This window comes from Amphiura filiformis, chromosome 16, assembly GCF_039555335.1.
Source record: "Amphiura filiformis chromosome 16, Afil_fr2py, whole genome shotgun sequence".
NCBI lineage: Eukaryota > Metazoa > Echinodermata > Ophiuroidea > Amphilepidida > Amphiuridae > Amphiura > Amphiura filiformis.
Genome location: NC_092643.1, coordinates 23,861,376 through 23,880,894, shown reverse-complemented (window position 1 = coordinate 23,880,894; position 19,519 = coordinate 23,861,376). Strand labels below are relative to the sequence as shown.

The 19,519-nt window shown below is 37.9% G+C and overlaps 1 protein-coding gene across 1 annotated transcript in view; it reads right to left on the bottom strand.

Moving 5' to 3' along the window:
- LOC140135751 (uncharacterized) overlaps nt 1-19,519 on the bottom strand; it is a 28,887-nt gene continuing 9,368 nt past the window's right edge. The window contains exons 3-13 of the mRNA XM_072157365.1: nt 16,782-16,836; nt 13,019-15,337; nt 10,323-10,414; nt 9,183-9,298; nt 8,043-8,290; nt 6,291-6,451; nt 5,050-5,175; nt 4,090-4,182; nt 3,547-3,691; nt 2,207-2,272; nt 1-1,415 (exon numbers count right to left, since the gene is read on the bottom strand). Of these exons, the coding sequence (XP_072013466.1) occupies nt 1,213-1,415; nt 2,207-2,272; nt 3,547-3,691; nt 4,090-4,182; nt 5,050-5,175; nt 6,291-6,451; nt 8,043-8,290; nt 9,183-9,298; nt 10,323-10,414; nt 13,019-15,337; nt 16,782-16,836 (3,624 nt within the window). The 3' untranslated portion in view covers nt 1-1,212. The remainder of the gene's footprint in view (nt 1,416-2,206; nt 2,273-3,546; nt 3,692-4,089; nt 4,183-5,049; nt 5,176-6,290; nt 6,452-8,042; nt 8,291-9,182; nt 9,299-10,322; nt 10,415-13,018; nt 15,338-16,781; nt 16,837-19,519) is intronic.

Sequence of the window (19,519 nt, the reverse complement as noted above, 5' to 3'; positions counted from 1 at the left end):
TATATAATGCTTGTATGTACATAATAATGAACACTTCACAACATTTCTTACTGCCTTGCAGACATTTCTACGATAAAAAGCAGATATGTGACTGGACGCGGTGAATCAGCCGTAAAGTCGGCCCCGGTCAATTTTGTTTTATTTCGTGTTTAGAAAATATATACCATAAGCTTTAAAATGGTATATCATTTGACTTCAAACGATATCCAAAAGGGGGGTTATGATTTGTTGAACTCTGTTCCTTCGACAAAATTGTATTTTTTATCGGTTCTACATGTGTCTCTTTTTCTACATTTCTGGTAATAAATATCCAACAGTCATAATTGCGGTCATTTCAAATCATCCCCAAGTCAACGAGGTTCAGAAATATCCTCTCATTGTTCATTGTTGATTATGCATACCTAGACAAAATACAATGCTTTGTTATCTACCACTTGAACAGGATTTAGCCAAAGCAAACAAAGACAAGAACTATTCTATAGAAATAGGTAGAAGCTTATTATCCTCTTCAGCAGTAGTATTATTGATTGATTTAAACAGCGTTTGATAAGATACTTATCATAGCTAATTGATACACCTATGAATACGACCTTCACATACATTTTACACTTTAACTCAGAATACAATTTGCCGAGTTTACGGCTGATTCGCCGCGTCCACTCACATATGACAGAATCCATCAACGCCAGGGGCACTGATTGGTGGAATGACTAAACCATATACCGGTAATAGCAGTGCCATAGTGCAAGTCATCCTTTACTCTGACCACTATGTCAGGTTTAGCAACACTATTGAACATCTCACAACATTTCTTTCTCGCTTCGTGGAGATGTGCAGTCATTTCTACGATAAAACAGCAGATATGACAGAATCCATCAATGCCAGGGGCACTGATTGCTGGAATGACTCGACAATATAATAGCAGTGCCACAGTGTATATTGTCAAGACAGATGCAATTCATCCCTTGCTCTGACCACCTCATTTAGGTTTAGCAATAATATTGAACATCTCACATTTCTTACTGGATTGGCCGAGGTGTGCAGTCATTTCTGCACAGCAGATATGTCAGAATCCATCAATGCTGGGGGCACTGATTGGTGGAATAACTGAACCATGTGATAGCAGTGCCATAGTGTATATTGTCATACAGGTGCAAGTCATCCCTTGCTCTGACCACCCCAGCAATAATAATGAACATCTCACAACATTTCTTACTGGATTGGCTGAGGCATGCAGTCATTTCTGCGATAAAAGAGCAAATACGGTGTCAGCGACGACTGTGGTTTGACCACCTGGTGGGCCTTGATGAAGCGTACAACGCTGTCGTCCATGCGCATCCAAGTGTTGAGCCCGGAGTGGAAGATGTCCGTGATATAGTGGCCGCCGGAGGCTTCTTTTCCAACGTGGTACACAACTGTAATAAACGACAATTTGACAGTCAGTGTGTGCATAAAATTCTTAAAATGTATGGGTAAATGTTATTATAGATTTCACCTGCAAATTACATGTATTAGCTACTACATGTGATCAATTACAGTTATGATATCCAGTGACAGACCTAGAATTTTCTTAAGTCTATTAACCCTGTTATACACTTCCTTTTCTTTTCTTTCCTTTTCCTTCCTTTTTTTGCTGTTGCTCCAACAGGGGAAAAGGGGGAGGGGTAGCACTGAAAATGGTCATGTTCTCACCCAATGCCCCCCTCCCATGTAGATGTGACATGGTGATAAAAGGGACTCAAATGATCAAGGCCCGACTAAAAAGATCAAGGCCTGAAACACCTGTTTCAAAAGCCTGGAGGTATATAAGATGCAGTATTATTTTTAAACAAGCACTCACAGGAAAATCACAGATTGTAAACTTCCAACACGGGGCATTTTGAAAAGACAATCAATTCTTTGTGAATTATTAGACAACCAAAACATTGTGAGATAAGTATTAAATAACTGAATTTTCTATTTGTGAGATGTATCCCCTCTTCATTAGCATGCTTCTTCTAAATTATAAAATGTTCTTCTGAAATGGTTTTTTTTCAAGAAATATTTTAATTTCAGGACTGGGGCACATCACCCGCTTTGTTGGTAGAGGAGGGGCAAAAGTCTTGAGGCATGACTGGAAAGAGTATTATTTCAGTTCAAGAGGATAAAGGTTGGCCGATTTCATAAAATCAAAACACTTCACACAAATCCTACTACATGTACTTACCAGCCATGAGTCTGAAACTCCTCTGAGCCAACGAAGCACGAGTCTTCAGGGTTGGTGATAGTAAATCTAACAATAAAGATGGAAAATAAACTTGAATAAAAAATTGCACAAATATATGATGTCACATACATAATATTACACGATCAGTTAAACAAGTCATTTGTCAAGCAAAATACATAAATTTTCAAATTCAATTTAATGTTGCCTATTGTACAGGCTACAATACGCTGACAGCTCTATCGATCAAATCGCCGTTTCCAAGATACAATAATTTTCACGTATGTTATGGCTACTTGAAGAGATTCATTAGTGCCAAACCTTTTCCCCCCACATTTGTCTGCATTTTTACAATGATTTCCAATGTGGTAACTTTCCTTGTAATGAGCAAGTCTGAAACTTCATTTTTTTGACGAGAGAGAAAATGTACGAGCATGGTAGTCAAATTCAGCAACCATTCTCATCATACATAGCCTAGCAAAGAGCGGTATGATAGGCCAATAGACAGTTAAAGGAGGAATGAATCAATGCTTTAGGAAACAAGCTACATACATTTTCATCAAAGTGATTTATTTCTGTACAATTCACATACTAATGACAATTTTAATGACTTATCCATCACTTTTAAGGGGTGGGGTATGAACGTTTGGACCGTATTTATTGTGGGACATTAGAGCACATCAGACCTATCGGATTGCATTCTGAATAATGAAGAATGTCCTTCTGATATCAAATAATTTAGATTTTTGAAATTGCAATGTAATACACATTTTATGGCAAATGATTAAAATTGATATTTTTGATATTTAACAGTACTAAAGTAAACTTTATAAATCTGATGATTTATACTTAAAGTGTATGTAGGTGGGATGAAAAGCCGACGATCAATTGAAAATTTTGACCTTTCATATTGAAGATATGGATTTCTTTTCCCAAAACACCAAAATAAATTAGGTCTTTTTTGGAAAAAATCCATATCTTCAATATGAAAGGTCAAAATTTTCAATTGATCGTCGGCTTTTCCTCCCAGCTACATACACTTTAAGAATATGTCATTAGATTTATAAAATTTACTTCGAGGACTGTTATATATCAAAATGTGAAAAATATCAAATTTTAATAATTTGTCATAAAATTTGTATTATATCGTGAATTTCAAAAATGAAAATTATTTGATATCAGAAAGACATTCTTCGTATTCAGAATGCAATTTGATATGTCTGATGTGCTCCCATGTCCCACAAAAAATACTGTCGAAACGTTCAAAACGCTCATTCCAGATCCCTTAAGCCATTCCTAAACTAATCAAATATTTGCAGTGATTACAACATGCACCAACTCACCTTTACTAATCTCCAAGTCCATATTATAGTCTAGTTGCTTGATAAGTTTTTGACATCCTCCAGTCTTATCATACACAAAACATTTGAGATGAAGAATCAGGACTGGAGGTAATTCCTCCAGGGTGATGCGTCGAGATGCTTCAACCTTTCAGAAAAAAATAAATAAATGAAGGTAATGTAAATAGAAACAAATGAATGAATGGAAAAAAGAAATGAATGAATGGAATGAATGTATAAAAGAATGAATGAAATGAATCCACTTCACCACTTAAAGTCATAATTGAACCATAAAATATTGGTGTCAAGAGTTTTCTTGACCATCAAATACATGAAAACCTATTGACAGCACCATCCTATATTCTAACATTTAGACTTGCTTGAGAATCTGGCTTTGAATTTGCTCACCGATAGCTTTGCATTCAAATCTTTTAAGATCTTTTAAAAGTCCTGAGCTATCGAAATTTAGAAAGTACAAATGCGCACACTGGTCTTAGAGGGCTTTTCCCGTTTGTGTGACATCAACTCAACCAAGAAAATACATACCTCCATTTTAGTTTTGTTGCAGGTGAAGCCTTGAAGAGATTCTCTCAGGCCAAGATTATCCAATGCATCCCGTACCGACCATATCTTCTCATCCTGATCAACAAAACAGACAAATTATGACATATTTTAGACAATTTATAATCCACACCAGTGAATAAATGTGATGCGATCAAGCAAAATCAGTCGGAACTCGGAAATATTAAAATTTCAGTTTCTTTTAGGATAGTAAAAATCATTTACAGAGCTGGATTTTGCAGAAAACCCCATTTAAATTGAACAACCAGTTCCAAAGATATGAGCAACTAAAGAGATTTCATAACAAGAGGAAACAAAAAGAAATAGTTCCTTTGTTTGGTTATATCTCCAAATCAATATATCTGAGTTCCGACTGATTTTGCTTGATCGCATTACAAATAATTACTGTAACTTAACCAATGCAATGAATCATGAGGTTGAAACATTTAATGAGCCAGGAATCTTGTAGGACACCACTTTACATGTGTAGCAAAGTAAAAGTGACATGGAACCATCGATGAAAAGGCTGCTCATTATAATGTTAATATTATTTTGCTTGGATTCTCTCAGAAAGATTGGAAAGAATCAATGTGTTTTTTATTAACAAAATTGATCCTTTACATGGGTCCCTTGCAAACGGTTGAATTTTTTTTTACTTTTGGCTGCCATGGATAGGAACCAAATTTATGCGTTATGTAAAATGCTGTCTTAATAACTACCAACAGTGTTAGAAATAAGACTGGTTGTTCAGCCAAAAGACGACCTTCAATATAAATTCTTTTCTTTTTTATAAAGTTACACATGTGGACCAGCAATTTCAGCCCCAATTGATGAGGGCCCATGAGATTCAGAACTAAGGGCCCAATTGGTTCTTCGACATTTATTATTATTATCAACAAAAACATAGAATTTGAATAAACTATAACAAGTCTTTGATCTTCTCACCTGGATATCCAATTGCAATGTGAAGAATGGCTGCAAGGTGGCCGATTCCCGGGAGCCTTGCTGATGAAGGGCAGAGCGCATCTGACCACCAAATATCTTGGATAATGGCGTTTGAGTGAAGTGAGCCTGAAAAATGAACAGAAAAACAGAACAAGTGAGTAATTTCAAATTTCTTTTCTTTAATAATAATGAAATTGTAGGGTAGTAATAACTCAGTGCCAACACTCAGACACTAGCTATCCATATGGTTAAATACCACTAATAGGCCTGGGCGATACATTGAAATACAATGAGTAACTATTTGTTTTCATGGCATTCAAAAGACTGCATTAAAATCGCTGAAATTGATCAAGTTATATAGCCAAAAAGTACTTTTTAGAGTTATCATATTGTAACTTTCAGCTTCGAGGGTGCACTGTCATTTTAAGGTGTTTACGGTTCAGTGCATTAAAACAAGAAAAGTCTCAGGTCAACCTATGTTGAATTTTTGATCATTTGGCATCTAAATCATATAGTTTCACCTGATATTGGTGGCATTGAACTGTGAGAGTTCTGAATATGAGAAAATTCCACCCGAAATTAGGCATTTTCCCATTGAAACCCGTGTAATACATAATTAGTGGTATTTAACCATATGGGATAATGTAATTCATTTAAATGAACAAAAATATTTTTCCTTGTCTTGCTTTTACACTTTTTCAAAGTTGGTATTCTTTTTTTCTCTCGAGACAACTTCTGACGTACCAAAATTAGAGGATGGTCTATTTCATAACAACATACTATTTGCACTTTAGTTTAATGACCTTGATGGATTAAGTTTCCTGCAGAACTGTCAATCCTTTTCCACAAGAGAACCTCCAAAATGTGAATGTGAAAGCCCCTTTCTGCTTTAATATTTAATTCACAGGGTCAATGAGATAAATAGGGCTTTCCGCTGACACCAAAATCTACATTTTGTTGGTGAAAAAATGGGGAAGAGGTTGTTGGGATCACACTCTAGTGTTGGAGACTTAGAGCATGCTTAAATTCGGCCAATGCCGGCACAGTGTTTGAACCTGGCGACCTCGCCCATCTGAGCATACACGGCGCGTCAAACTTGTCACGCCGCACTTATCGTTGAACCCTATGGGCTAATGTCCTACTTTCCGTGGTATGGTCAGACCATCCTGCTTTAAAATTTGATGAAATTCTCCAAGTTCAATTTTTTCTTCTTCAGATATCCCTGTCAGTGTAATTCTTACCCCTCTAGTGACACTACTTTTATTCTTAGGTCCAACTTGTTCCCATTCATCATCATCGTCTTCCTCTTCATCTACCTCCTCCTTAACTTCATCTATGTGATTACCATCCATGTGTTTGTTGTTGATGTAAGCATCACCAGTGGCTGGCCCATTGGTATTTGCTGCAATAAAAGGAGAAATTGAATTGAATTGAAACAAATTTGAATTGTGATTGTAACACTGCATGAAATCATAGCACATATATTTACCCAGTGTGCAGATTAGCAGATTTTGCTATTAATTCTGGTAATGATTCTGAGGCAAGGATTTTGATCATCCTATGGAACAAATCAAAAGATTGATGATTCTAGTTTATAGTAGATTTGGCTTCCTCGAGACAGTAGCTTTCGCATGTGATACACACACCTGCTACAAAGGGCGGTACATCTGTAGCACACAATGTGGCGCCAAGTGACTGCGCCTTACAGTTACACTGCTTTGGTGACAATGCTGCTGTCTCGAGGAACTATAGCCTTTAGTTAGAAATCTGATGATTATCAGTTTATATGCCTAATTTGAAATTTATTTGCTTATGACCATTAGACCTTTCTCATTATATCCTAAATTCCAGGGAAATGTGGGTGGGAGAGGAAGAGAGAGAGAGAGGAATAGAGAGTGAGGTTTGCACAAGGTTAGAAGATCAAAGTTAAGATCAAACAGTGGTTAACAGCTAACAAACTCATTTTAAATGTAGATAAAGCTAAATTAATGATCCTTAGTAACAATCATATCATAGATAAATTTAGTAATGTAAATCTTATATACAACAATTGTATTATTGAAAAGGTTGATGATTTCAAATATCCAGGTGTTAAGTTTGATTATAATACGTCATGGTCCTCTCACAATGTTTATTTATCTAAAAATGTTTCAAAAAAGAATTGGTATTATTAGGCGTTGTAGACATTTTCTTCCACATCACACTCTTATTATGTTATCAAATGCGTTTGTAACCCCTAATTTTGATTATGCTAGTTCAGTGTGGTGTAATTTTTCTCTTGAATATCAAAGAAGGCTTCAGGTTTTACAAAATAGTTTAGCTAGAACGATTCTATGTGCTGATATTAGGACGCCAGTAATAGACATGTTAAACTCACTAGGGTGGATCAAACTAAGTGACAGATGGAAAAATCATATGCTTATTCTTACATTTAAATGTTTAAGAAATCTTAGTCCTTCATATTTATCATCTCAGTTTGAATTTGTTCATAAAACTCATTCTCATGTAACCTGAAATCATTCGTCTAATACATTGATTGTTCCAAAATACAACACTAATTCTGGATTATGTACATTTCACGTCAGAGCTGCTCATATTTGGAACAGTTTATTACCAATGATTCGAACTGATATGGAAAATATGTCTTTGAGACAATTCAAAACAAATGTTCTCATTTCATGTGAAAATGTATATAGTCTATGAATTCCTAAATTGTGATTGCATTTTTTTTTGTATATCTTATATTGTATCACTTTTGTGTACTATTATACTTTATATTATATTATGTTTTGTATTGACAGAGGGCCTGCTTGGAAAGCAGTGCTGGTCACTGAAGTTGTTACCGAAAGCAGTGCTGGTCACTGAAGTTGTTACCCTCAATAAAGAAAGAAAGAATAATAAAAAAGAGAACAAAAGAGAAAGCCAGACAGAACAGAGAACAAGAGATGAGACCAAACGAAAAGTTGTTCAAATTCAACTGCGACAATTCTTACCATTGGCACCTTTCTTGTCATCAGCAGTGCCCAATACTGCTAGCATCTCTTCATGCAAGCCGTTGAGCAAACAACTCAGGAATTCCTCCGCATCTTCTTGTCGTCCTTGCTTCACTACCAGCGAGATATTCACTGCCGAGAGCATGTGATAAATCATGGTAGGCTCAAACGATGGACCTGGTCTGACCTCGCGGCTTTTTTCCCTCACCTTGAGTGGCACAGGCGAGAACATGTTGAAGAAGTGAACACTGCAAAGGGGTTGGATAAAACAAATAATAATTAATAGCTTCATAACAAATACAAATTTTAAACATAAACCTTTGATCAAACCATCTTTCATCTAAAGCTATCTTTCTGTAGAGACTTGAGGATATTTTGCTTGCTACCTATAGATGAGTTAACTTCTGATGTCAATGCCTGGCAGTATGCGCACGAATCATCACAATTTCCATTGTTTTTTGCCTGGCAGTATGTGTGTGCATCATATTTTGTTCAGGGCTTGTGATTTAAAATTCCTGCCACATCACAATAAGGCTATTAAACAGTGTCGTGATTGCATGGGGTTCACTCAAGCATATCAATATACCAGTCCCTTGCCTTTGTTGATATACATTGAGGTCAACTCATCTATAGGTTAAATTATTTGCTATAATTTATCTTGCTACGCCTACCCACATGACATGTCGCTTCACTCTTTTGCTGCAATATAGTTTTGTTCTTTGTCCCGGGGAAGGATAATACACAATGCTCGAAACGTTGGTTGTATTTTCGTAACTTTTGTGTACTTTGTGGTTTTGGATTTTTACTATTGCAGTTTTAGTACACTTCTATGGTCTGGAAACTGCATTACTTTTATCCTTCTTTGCCCTTGCCTTGTTCTTCATATAAAACCTTTCTGTTTTTATACAGTCTATGTGTCCTCTTAAATTATATTTTCATCCTGTGTGTTTTGTACCTTGTCCACTGGATACACCATCACAAATTATGGAATTCTGATACCTTTAACCAGGCCATAATACTTTTAAAGCATGTCATTGGCTGTTTTGTGATCTGCATAAGTCTACAACAATATTAAGCCCAGCCAAATGTTGATGGCACATGCATATGTATTGTAAAAATAATGTTTCCAATTTTACTTACAGTGCATTAAGCATTGGAGTACTAGAAGCCTCCTGGTCTTGTTGCTTGCTGGATCTGTTTGGAAGAGTTTTGACAAGATTGACTAAAGGTGGACATGCAACCAAGGCTTGTAATATCTACAAGTATAGTAGTCAAGGAAGTATACATTAATGGCTCAAAGGACATGTTTACACATGCCATACATTACATACACTCCACGAATACTCCACAAGTTTCCAGCAGATAGCCCCTGCGTGAGGCACACCAGATGAAATATCCAAGGGAGAGGGAGGCAAATTAGCTATAAAGTGCCCCATTTCCTGAATGTGGCAGCATCTGAATGCTCAAATGGCCCAAATTAGTGTAAATGTTAGTCTGGTCTGTAAACAGGCCTAAATAAAATGCACAGGCAGCACTTTCATTGTAAATTGTGGTCAATTTCATCCTTGTATTTCAAGTAGAGGGGATGACACTGGGTTGTGCCAAATATTGACCCAATTCTTGCACCAAAGATGAACACTCTCATCACATCTGCTCATCAGGGTGAGAAATTTGACCCAAATTCACATATCAATTCTCGCAAAGGTTCTCTTTCTGTAAATCAAAGTCAATTCTTGATAGCTCTTGATTCTTGTCAAGTCTACATATTAATCTCCTGAGCACTACCTGCAGATCTAACATTGCCTCTGATTGGTCAATTATGTGATATCTTCACTTTAATCACCAATCAGAATGGAGCTTTGCAAATAATTCACCCAATTTATTTGTGTGGTGAAATTATTCTAACAATGCTGCTGGTTGGTCCAATCGATAATGAAAACTTCTTTTTGGCCAATCGGCAGGTAGTTCTCATGGGGTTAAATATTAGATTTATGGGAATCAGTTCATTATAACAAAATTCTCTTGCAAGAATCAAATCGGTTCCCACACACAGTTTGAGTATAACAATGCCCCATAGGATAGTACACAAACTTTCCAGTGTGGTTGCCACAAATCGTTTTTGTTTTTTTGTTCACAACATTTAAATGAAAAATATCTTGGGTGTTAAATTCACTGGGAAAATTCCAAAATCTCAATTTTGATGAAGAAAAACTGGGGATGAGGCTGTCGACTGGGTCACAGACCTTTTTATCAAATAAAGCAGCATAATATTAAGGATACACTATTGATGTAGCACCAGTTTCCAGTGTTTGTGAGGCCTCTTGGTCGGAGGAAGGCGTTGCGATAAGATAAATGATGAGTGCCAAGAGAAACTAGAAGAAAAGACAAAGAAATATCAATTATTACAGATTACACTGGATAAGGGAATAGCCTATAAGCATACATTTGATTGGAATACATGTATTATATCATCATTAGAGAGGTTCATTCTACACTTGCTGGCAGAGAAGAACAGCACCTGTTTATATTTTATGAACATACACAGCGTATACATGGAAATGGGGTTTGATTCAATCGCCTGACAATCATAACAAGAAAGTGATAATCTGATTGGCTGAATAAGTGTCAAAGCGTTGGTCGGTGCAGAGCAGCGCTCATGAAGAGAGCACAAAGCTCACACATGTCGCTCATTAACAGGACTTTGTGTCGATCAGAGCAAGAAAAGTGGGTTACTTCTCTGGAAGCTATAGTCTGTATCAGGGATGTAGCTACAGTGGGCGGTGGTGGGCGGCAGCACCACTCAGCTGCAATTTTAGTACTGGAGCCAACCACTCAGAGGCCATAATTGCACCATTTTATTGAATTAGTAAAGAATTTGGTCCATTTTGGCCAAAAATTTCCATAATATACAAAATTTTAATCAAATGCTACCCAGCACTAAATATATCTAATAGCTACAACCCTGGTCTGTATGCCTTCCTCAAAGCAGTAATTTGGATATTGTTTTATTGCATCTCTAAATGTAATGATGATAAGTAATTAAGTATACAGTAAACAAAAGAATTAAGGTAGTCAGTTATGTTCACCCCCTGTATTATGCTAAACAAAGACACATGTCATAATTGGAACCAGTAGCCAATAGCTGCATCTTTTAGCTCGAATTTAAGACCTCATTTGTTGAAGTCTTTCAAGAAAGACACAACGATCCAAAAACCCAAGGAAGATGCAAATTCAAAAGTTGCAGTTTGCTCCATTGTATGCCCTATTGATTTGTACACAAATCATTCTCAAACAAGAGAACTAGTGCAGTGCTTCCATTGATTAGCACGTTAAAACTAGAGTTGTTCTTTCATTGATTTTCTGAAAGGAAATGATGCAAGGAATCCAACTAGCTTAACAGATATTTTTGAGAAAATCACAAAATTGTATTTTATTTTACTGCCACAAGGAGGGCATACTGACTATAGTGTAGTCTGCATATTTGTTGAAATAAACCGTATCACATGCATTCTTACATGTAGTTCAACTGAGATTTTGCCCATCTGAAGTTAGCCCAAGCTGCTTTAGAATCCATTTAAATTTATATAATATAGTTGATGTATCAAATTTCAAATTTGATGAGTATTTTCATTTTGTGTGTAACCTGCCTTTCGCTTCTCCATCACAACAGATTACGTAAGGTCTTAACATTTTCATTTCATTTCATTTCATTTTATTTGCCAGATAAAAAACATTAAACATACAGTAAAACACATACAATGATTGCACAATATTAAAAGTATATAACATTTTCAATTGACCAGCAATTATCATGAGTAATTTTCATATAGGAGTTATTAAAAGGCAAGACTCCAGTCCATGATGAGGAATCCAAGACTCCCTCGGTGTGCAAAAACAGGAGAACAAGACACAGAGCCTCTGGCAGGGATAGCCAAGAGTAACAAAAGTCACTTTCAAAGTGGCTAAACCTAAAAACTCTGCAAAAACAACACAGCAAAACAGAGATCACACCGAAGGAGACAGGATTTCTCCCCATGAACTAGAGTGGGGTAAATAAATAAACTAATCAAATTACATAAGAAACACTCTATAAAAATCAATTCCAGCTGAGATTTTTGAAGTGCTCTTTGGAATTTGTTAAAAACCCATTTAAACTGAAAAGAAGTTGATTACGGAGATCTTGAGGAAGTTGATCAAAAAAGCAGGAAATCTGTTTCCTGCTTTGCTCATCCATCGGGAAACATGGATGAGCAATAACCAACCAAGTACTATCAAAGTTGAAATTTTCTCACTGCATTCATTCTTGCGCTCGTCATGTTCCGAGCAGCTATCGTAAAAATAATAACATGCAAATACATTCCTTTTGTGTATAGGACAAAGTCAGGAATGTCCTGAAATTAAGACCAAGTGAAACACAAGCCTTGAAATCAAGCGCTGGGAGCAAATTTGACCTCGTAAATCCACCAATTGCTCCTGGTCTTTGTAAAATTCACATGAACCAGGAGCAATGTTCAAAAACAAATATTGCTCCTAGTTTCTGTTTTGCACTTGATGCAGTAGTGCCGGTATGCTGTATTTTATATGCAGAAAAGGATTTACTATTTAAATTAAAAATTGCTCCAGGTTCTTGTAAAATCCCAGTGAACCAGGCGCAATGTTCAAAAACAAATTGCTCCTGGTTCCAGTCCGCTTATTTCAATGCTTGGTGAAACAGCTCAAAATTAGCGAAGCACTGAAACATCCTGCGCAAATTTGCATTTGAACAGTCACTATGGACCACAATGGCCTCATCCCAATGGTATAGTTTAATGACTTCAATTAAACACTTATAGTGCAAAATTTGACCTCAAGTTGCAGAGTATGAGTTTGTATATATCCAAATTTTTTAAGGTCAATCGATAAATGTACAAATGTATTAGGGTTAAAGAACTGTGTCCTGATAGATGAGCATGTTGTGGATCCTAGTGAGTACCTACCTGCCAATTCTTTAGCTCTTGGATCATCATCAGGTGAAACGGGAGTCCTACTGTTATTCTGCATCTGTAATCTGTTTGACTCATCTGTGGTACTGTTAGTGTATGGTGTACTGATGATCACTGGTGCCGAAGGACCTGCAGGCGATTTGAACAAACCAGCCCATGATGTTGGTTTACTTGGAGCAGGTGCAGGTGCTGGAGCAGGTGCTGGTGCAGGTGTTGGAGCACTTGGCGGAGTCTGTTTATCATCAACTACTGCAGAGCTTGTATCAGGTTCAAGTGGACCAGATTCAACCGGACCAGATTTAATTGGACCAGATTCAACCGGGCTAGATTCAACTGGTACCGGTTCAGCTGTGGTTGCTACTGTTGTTGATTGCGCTGTACCATCGACCTCTGTGGGAATGCTGGCTTTCGGTGATGATACAGGGGGTTGCGGTGATGGCACCGGGGTAGAAAGGGGACTTGCGATGGGTGTGGAAGAACCTGGTGTCACACTTGTTGATGACGATGCTTGTGGTGAAGACACTTGTAACGAGGTCTCCACAGCTAGTGCCTCGTCTGAATCTATCGATGCGGAAGTTGTTTGAGGGGGTGGTATAGATACTGGTGTGGTAGAACTTGGCAATGGAGTTGTCGACACCTCTTGGTTCAAGTTTTGTTGTTGTTGTTGCATAACCATATTGTTCAAGGTGTTGTTATTCCTATTTCTATCAGGCTCAATCCCATGACCCGCTTTCGGGACATAATCAAGTTTCTGTGGGACAACTTCAGCAGGCATCGACTGGGATGGATTCACATCACCACCAGTCGTTGAGGGATTGACCACGCCCTGATCTTGATCAGGTTGTGTAGTTCTTTGTCCATAGGGAGTATCATTTTGCACATTGCTGGTAGCTGGCATTACACAAGGTTGCGGCGGTGACATCTGGAGTTGAATTGCTGCAGCAGCTGCTGCAGCGGCAGAATGCTGCAATCCTGGTGGAGGAGCATGTCCGGCAGCGAGTGGAACAGCGGCAACTGTTTGTCCATGTTCAGTTTGAATCAAAGTAGCACCATCTTGGACGTATGTTGGGTGTGCAACATACCCCTGGTGCATACCACTAGTTCTGTTTACAGCCTGCTGCTGCATGTGTACATCAGGTGGCTGGTTCATTGCCGACTGCATCTGCACATTGTAATTAATATTCTGTTCCTTTTCAAATTCGGTCATATCAATGACAGTGTCAGGCGCATCTTGTGCAGTGATATGAACCTCGCTAGTGGTCCCGCTACTTCCACTGCTGCTCTCATTGTCTGCGTAATAAGCGTTCTCTTGACTGCGGTACGCCAACACAGGTTTTGGCTTCTCAATTTTCTCATAGAAGTTTTTGTAATAGTTTGGATCGCGACGTTTCTTGTTTCGTCGTCTTTTGCCGTCCCCACCAACCTCGTCGGCGGTGTTTCCGCCATCGGAACTTTGCGGCCCTTCCTCGGGTATCTCAGAATACAGCTCAGCTTGCACGGCTGGATGAGGTTGTGGCAAAGCAGATGGTTGCATGTACACCAGGCCACTAGCCTGCATTGGCACATTGCTTGTATTTGAGTATATGGTGTCAGGAGTGGGATGAGTTGCAATGTTAACATTCACATATTGCTGCTGTTGCTGCTGATTAACAGGTACATCAACTGGTTGCTGTAAATAGTTCACTCCTTGCTGATGATGTACCTGCTGTTGAGCTGACACTGACATTTGGGCATGCTGTTGCTGCTGCTGTTGTTGCTGTAATATGTATTGTTGCTGCTGTTTCTGGTACTGTAGTGCTTGTTGCTGCTGTAATGAAGGCTGTTGTGTTTGTTGTTCCACTTGCTGATTTTGTGCCACTTGGTGGCTTTGCGTCACTTGCGGATGTTGCACTAGTTGTTGTATTACTTGCTGATTTTGTGCTACTTGCTGATTATGGGCAACTTGCTGACTTTGTGTTACTTGCTGATGTTGTTCTCCTTGCTGATGTTGCACTACTTGCTGATTTTGTGCTACTTGCTGATTATGTACAACTTGCTGATTATGTACAACTTGCTGATTATGTACAACTTGCTGATTATGGACAACTTGCTGACTTTGTGTCACTTGCTGATGTTGTACTCCTTCCTGATGTTGCACTTCTTGGTGATTTTGTGCAACTTGCTGATGTGGAACAATTGGCTGACTCTGTGGCACTTGCTGATCCTGTCCTACTTGCTGACTTTGTGCTGCTTGCTGATTTTGGGCTGTCTGCTGTTGAACAGTTGCTGCTTGCTGCTGTGCATCATATAAGTGAGTGACAGGTACAGCTGCGGCTGAGGAATACAAAAAAGTAGACTTTAATATATTGGTCTCGTTAAAATGTGCATGAAACATTTACGTAATCAAACCTCTGAATGAGAGAAGTACATGAATTCATCAACTGGAGTTCCTTGGGACAAAACATTTTTCTTGCTGGGTTCATAGCACTGTGCAAACATCATCCAAAGACAAACTCATCATTGGACAACAATTATACTTAACAAATATACAAATTACTGTCCCTCAAGATATTTTAAAATGTGACCACCACAAATGAGTCGTAATGTCGGCAAATTGTATTCTGAGTTACAGTGTAAAATGTGCATGAAGGTCGTATTTATAGGTACTTCAAGTTGGTGCTACATGTATCTCATTTTGGTCAAACACCTTTTAAACAAATCATTAATCCTTTTATTGAAGAGGATAATCAGCTTCCACCTATGTCTATAGAATTCTTAAATAGCTGTAGTCATTGTTTGCTTTGGCTAAATCCTGTTCAAGTGGTGGGTTTACAAAGCATTGTATTTTGTCTAGGTATGTATAACCAACAATTTACAATGAGAGGGCATTCCCAAACCTTGTTGACCACCAATTATGACTGTTTGATATATTACTAGCAATGTGGAAAAAGAAACACATGTAGAGCCGAAACAAGGTACCATTTTTTGGAAGAGCAAAGTTCAACAAACCGTAACCCCGCTTCTGGATATCGTTTGAAGTCAAATGATATACCATTTTAAAGCTTATGATATATATTTTCTAAACATGAAATAAACCAAACTGACTGGGGTGACTTTACGGCTGGTTTGTGGTGGACGGTCACAAATGATGGGAGCAGTGTGGCACTGGCACACCACACTGGTTAAGGTCTTTGGTCGCTGGTGGTACATGTATGTCCATCATCACATTCATCAGCTATTTGATTTTTTTACAGGGAAACTGAAAAATATAATAAAATTTTATTTTGTTTTGCGAGGTTTTTATTTTTACACTTTTCTCTAAGTTTTAATTCCAGATGTGAATTTAAAAGAGTAGGTGTACATAGCTGTTTGAAACTGTGTGAAGAAAACAATTGCATAAACAATTCAGAACATTTAAAATTGTGAACAATTAATACAGCTGAAGTATCCCGCTTGTTATAGATAAAGTTTTTGTCAGAGAAGAACGGCAGTTGTTTACATTTTGAGAGCGTACAGAGCGTAAACACGGAAGTGGGGTTCTGATTGGCTGATTCAATCGTTTGACAATCATAACAACAGACCGATAATCTGATTGGCCATGCGTCAAAACAATGGTCGGCGCAGTTTGGCGCTCTTGAAGGGAACACAAAGCTCTGTGTAGGTCGCTCATTAACAGGGCGCTCACGTCAATCTGAACAAGGGACTGCCGTTCTTCTCTGAAACCCACTGTAGGTACAGTATTTTGATCAATGTAGAATTTCAACTATTTCTTCCATACCTTGCTGACTTGCCCTCAACACTGACTGCAAATTTGCCTCTTCATCCCATGGAAGCTGTTTGAAAAAATACAAAAAATTGATACATAAATCAAGTAAATTGACAAAGAAACAAGCAAATAAACAAATTAATAAATTAAAAATAATAAATAATTCATGTGACGCAGTCATGATTTTATGCGATCGGTCGGCCAGTACGAAGGAATTTTGCAAAATATAATAAAAATAAGTGTTTTCTTCTTCTTTTTGTAAATTCCAGATAAATTTCCAGATAAAAGAAATCATAAGAATAAATAATATCAGTTATGTAAAATTCTGTTTACAAAATATAAGATCCTTGCACACAGATGCAATAAATTCTAGCATGGCTTTTCCTGATGAGCTGCAGCTGTGTCAGCTCTGTTTTTATTGCCCACTCACCTACCATCATTGGAATAATAACATTTCAAGCTAACATCTGGAAACAGGCGGTGATCCAAGCTGACTAAATTTGCATGATTATTTTAGCATTAGCATACATGTATAGCTACAATATAGTACAATATGCACATGGCTGTTACCACAAGGACTGCAAAGGTAAAAGCATCACCTAACAGAAACAAATAAACTTTCCCCGAGAAGGTAAGCCAATTTCAAACAAAAACAAGAAGAATCATTTTCTTCCAAATACCAAACTTTTCTTTGAATCAATTTCCCTTGAAAAAGCTTGTGTACAAACAAAGTAAGTTTGTGTACATGTTTATACTCTACTAATGATTTCAAACTGCATTGAATTTGTATCCATTATTTTTGTAGGTCAACCAAGAATGATACTAGCATTTTAATAGCTTTAGGTCCAGGGACATTCCAAACCCGAAAAAATAAATAACCTTTAAACCTTGAAAAAAAATCTAAAATTAAAAAAAAAAATTCCCAATCTCGGGTACCCGATTACCTGCCCAAAAAATGTGCCGAGTTTATGATCGATTTTATAGAATTGAATGGAAGAAGGGCCCAACTCCATTTTTTTAACAACAAGGCGGTTCTCGAACCACGAGTCTCGCCTGCTTTTGCGACCGCCTGCATTTGCAAGTACTTTTGGTAGAGGTAAATGAATTTGGCGGTTATCAACTGGGCACTATTATCTGGCTGATGGTGACTGTACCCACCAAGTTTCCTGCCCATACAACTGTTTTTACTAATGTGACCTCAAATGACCCCTGGTGACCTCGAAATGACCTTCCAAAAATTTGGCTTTAACTGTTGACTGTACCCACCAAGTTTCATGCCCATCCGACAGTTTTTACTAATTTGACCTCAGGTGACCCTTGGTGACCTTGAAATGACCTTCCAAAAATTTGGCTTTAAATGTTGACTGCACCCACCAAGTTTCATGCCCATACAACAGTTTTTACTAATTTGACCTCAAATGACCCCTGGTGACCTGGAAATGACCTTGCAAAAATTGGGCTTTAAATGTTGACTGTACCCACAAAGTTTCATGCCCATCCGACAGTTTTTACTAATTTGACCTCAGATGACCCCTGGTGACCTCGAAATGACCTTCCAAAAATTTGGCTTTAAATGTTGACTGTACCCACCAAGTTTCATGCCCATCCGACAGTTTTTACTAATTTGACCTCAGATGACCTCTGGTGACCTCGAAATGACCTTCCAAAAATTTGGCTTTAAATGTTGACTGGACCCACCAAGTTTCATGGCCATACGACAGTTTTTACTAATTTGACCTCAGATGACCCCTAGATGACCTCAGTAACCTTGACCCACTAACCAATACAAACCGGTTCTGTCTCGGGTCAAGATGCACCCACCCACCAAGTTTGAGGAATGTGCGACTCATAGTCTCCGAGAAAATAGGCGGAAAGCAAACTTTAACCAAAACTTTAACCAAATTTGTCACATACACACCCCCACCCCTACACACATCCACACATACGCACGGAAAAGTGATTATATAGTCTCCTGCCTTATCAGGTGAGACAAAAATGAGTTAGACCCAGCATTTTATTGCCAGCACTCTCTAAATAGTCTTCCACATACAGTTAATCATGGTTTTCATGGAAGAAAGGCCCAACTCCATGGAGTTGGGCCCTTCTTCCACAAATATTGGGTTGAAGAGAAATTTTGTTCATCCATGAAATTTGCTTTTCACTACCATAAATTTTCTTGCTAACATATTACATGCTTCTACTTGTGCAATTACTGGATATACCGTATTTCGTCAAATAGTCGCCCCCCCTCAAATAAACGCCCCACCACTTTTTTTCAACCAAGATGTTTCAAAAATTCGATATTTCCATGCTATCTTGTGTAGTAAGCTTACCAAGTTGCTCACATGGTCGCATGTAGTAGCAGCAATAAATGGCGAAAATCTGCATCCGAACCCGAAGTGAACCGAAAGTCATAGTTCGTTCATTTTAGCGTGACTTTTAAGCTTACCTAATGATTTTAACGGGAATTTTCGTACTAAAATGACCTCTAATAAACGCCCCCACCCCCTTGGGAAAATGTAACGCTCGGGCGTTTATTCGATTTAAATACGGTAATTACCAAATTTCTGTAGCTATTTATAACACATCTGCTTAATGAATGGGCACTTGCAGTATATGAGTGGAAGAAGGGCCCAACTCCAGCTTGTATTAAGACCTGTACTGTTGCCATGGAAACATATATAATTTCGAATGTATGTAATACTGTATGTTCATGTATTAAAGGTCCCCTGAAGATGAAAACGTTCTGT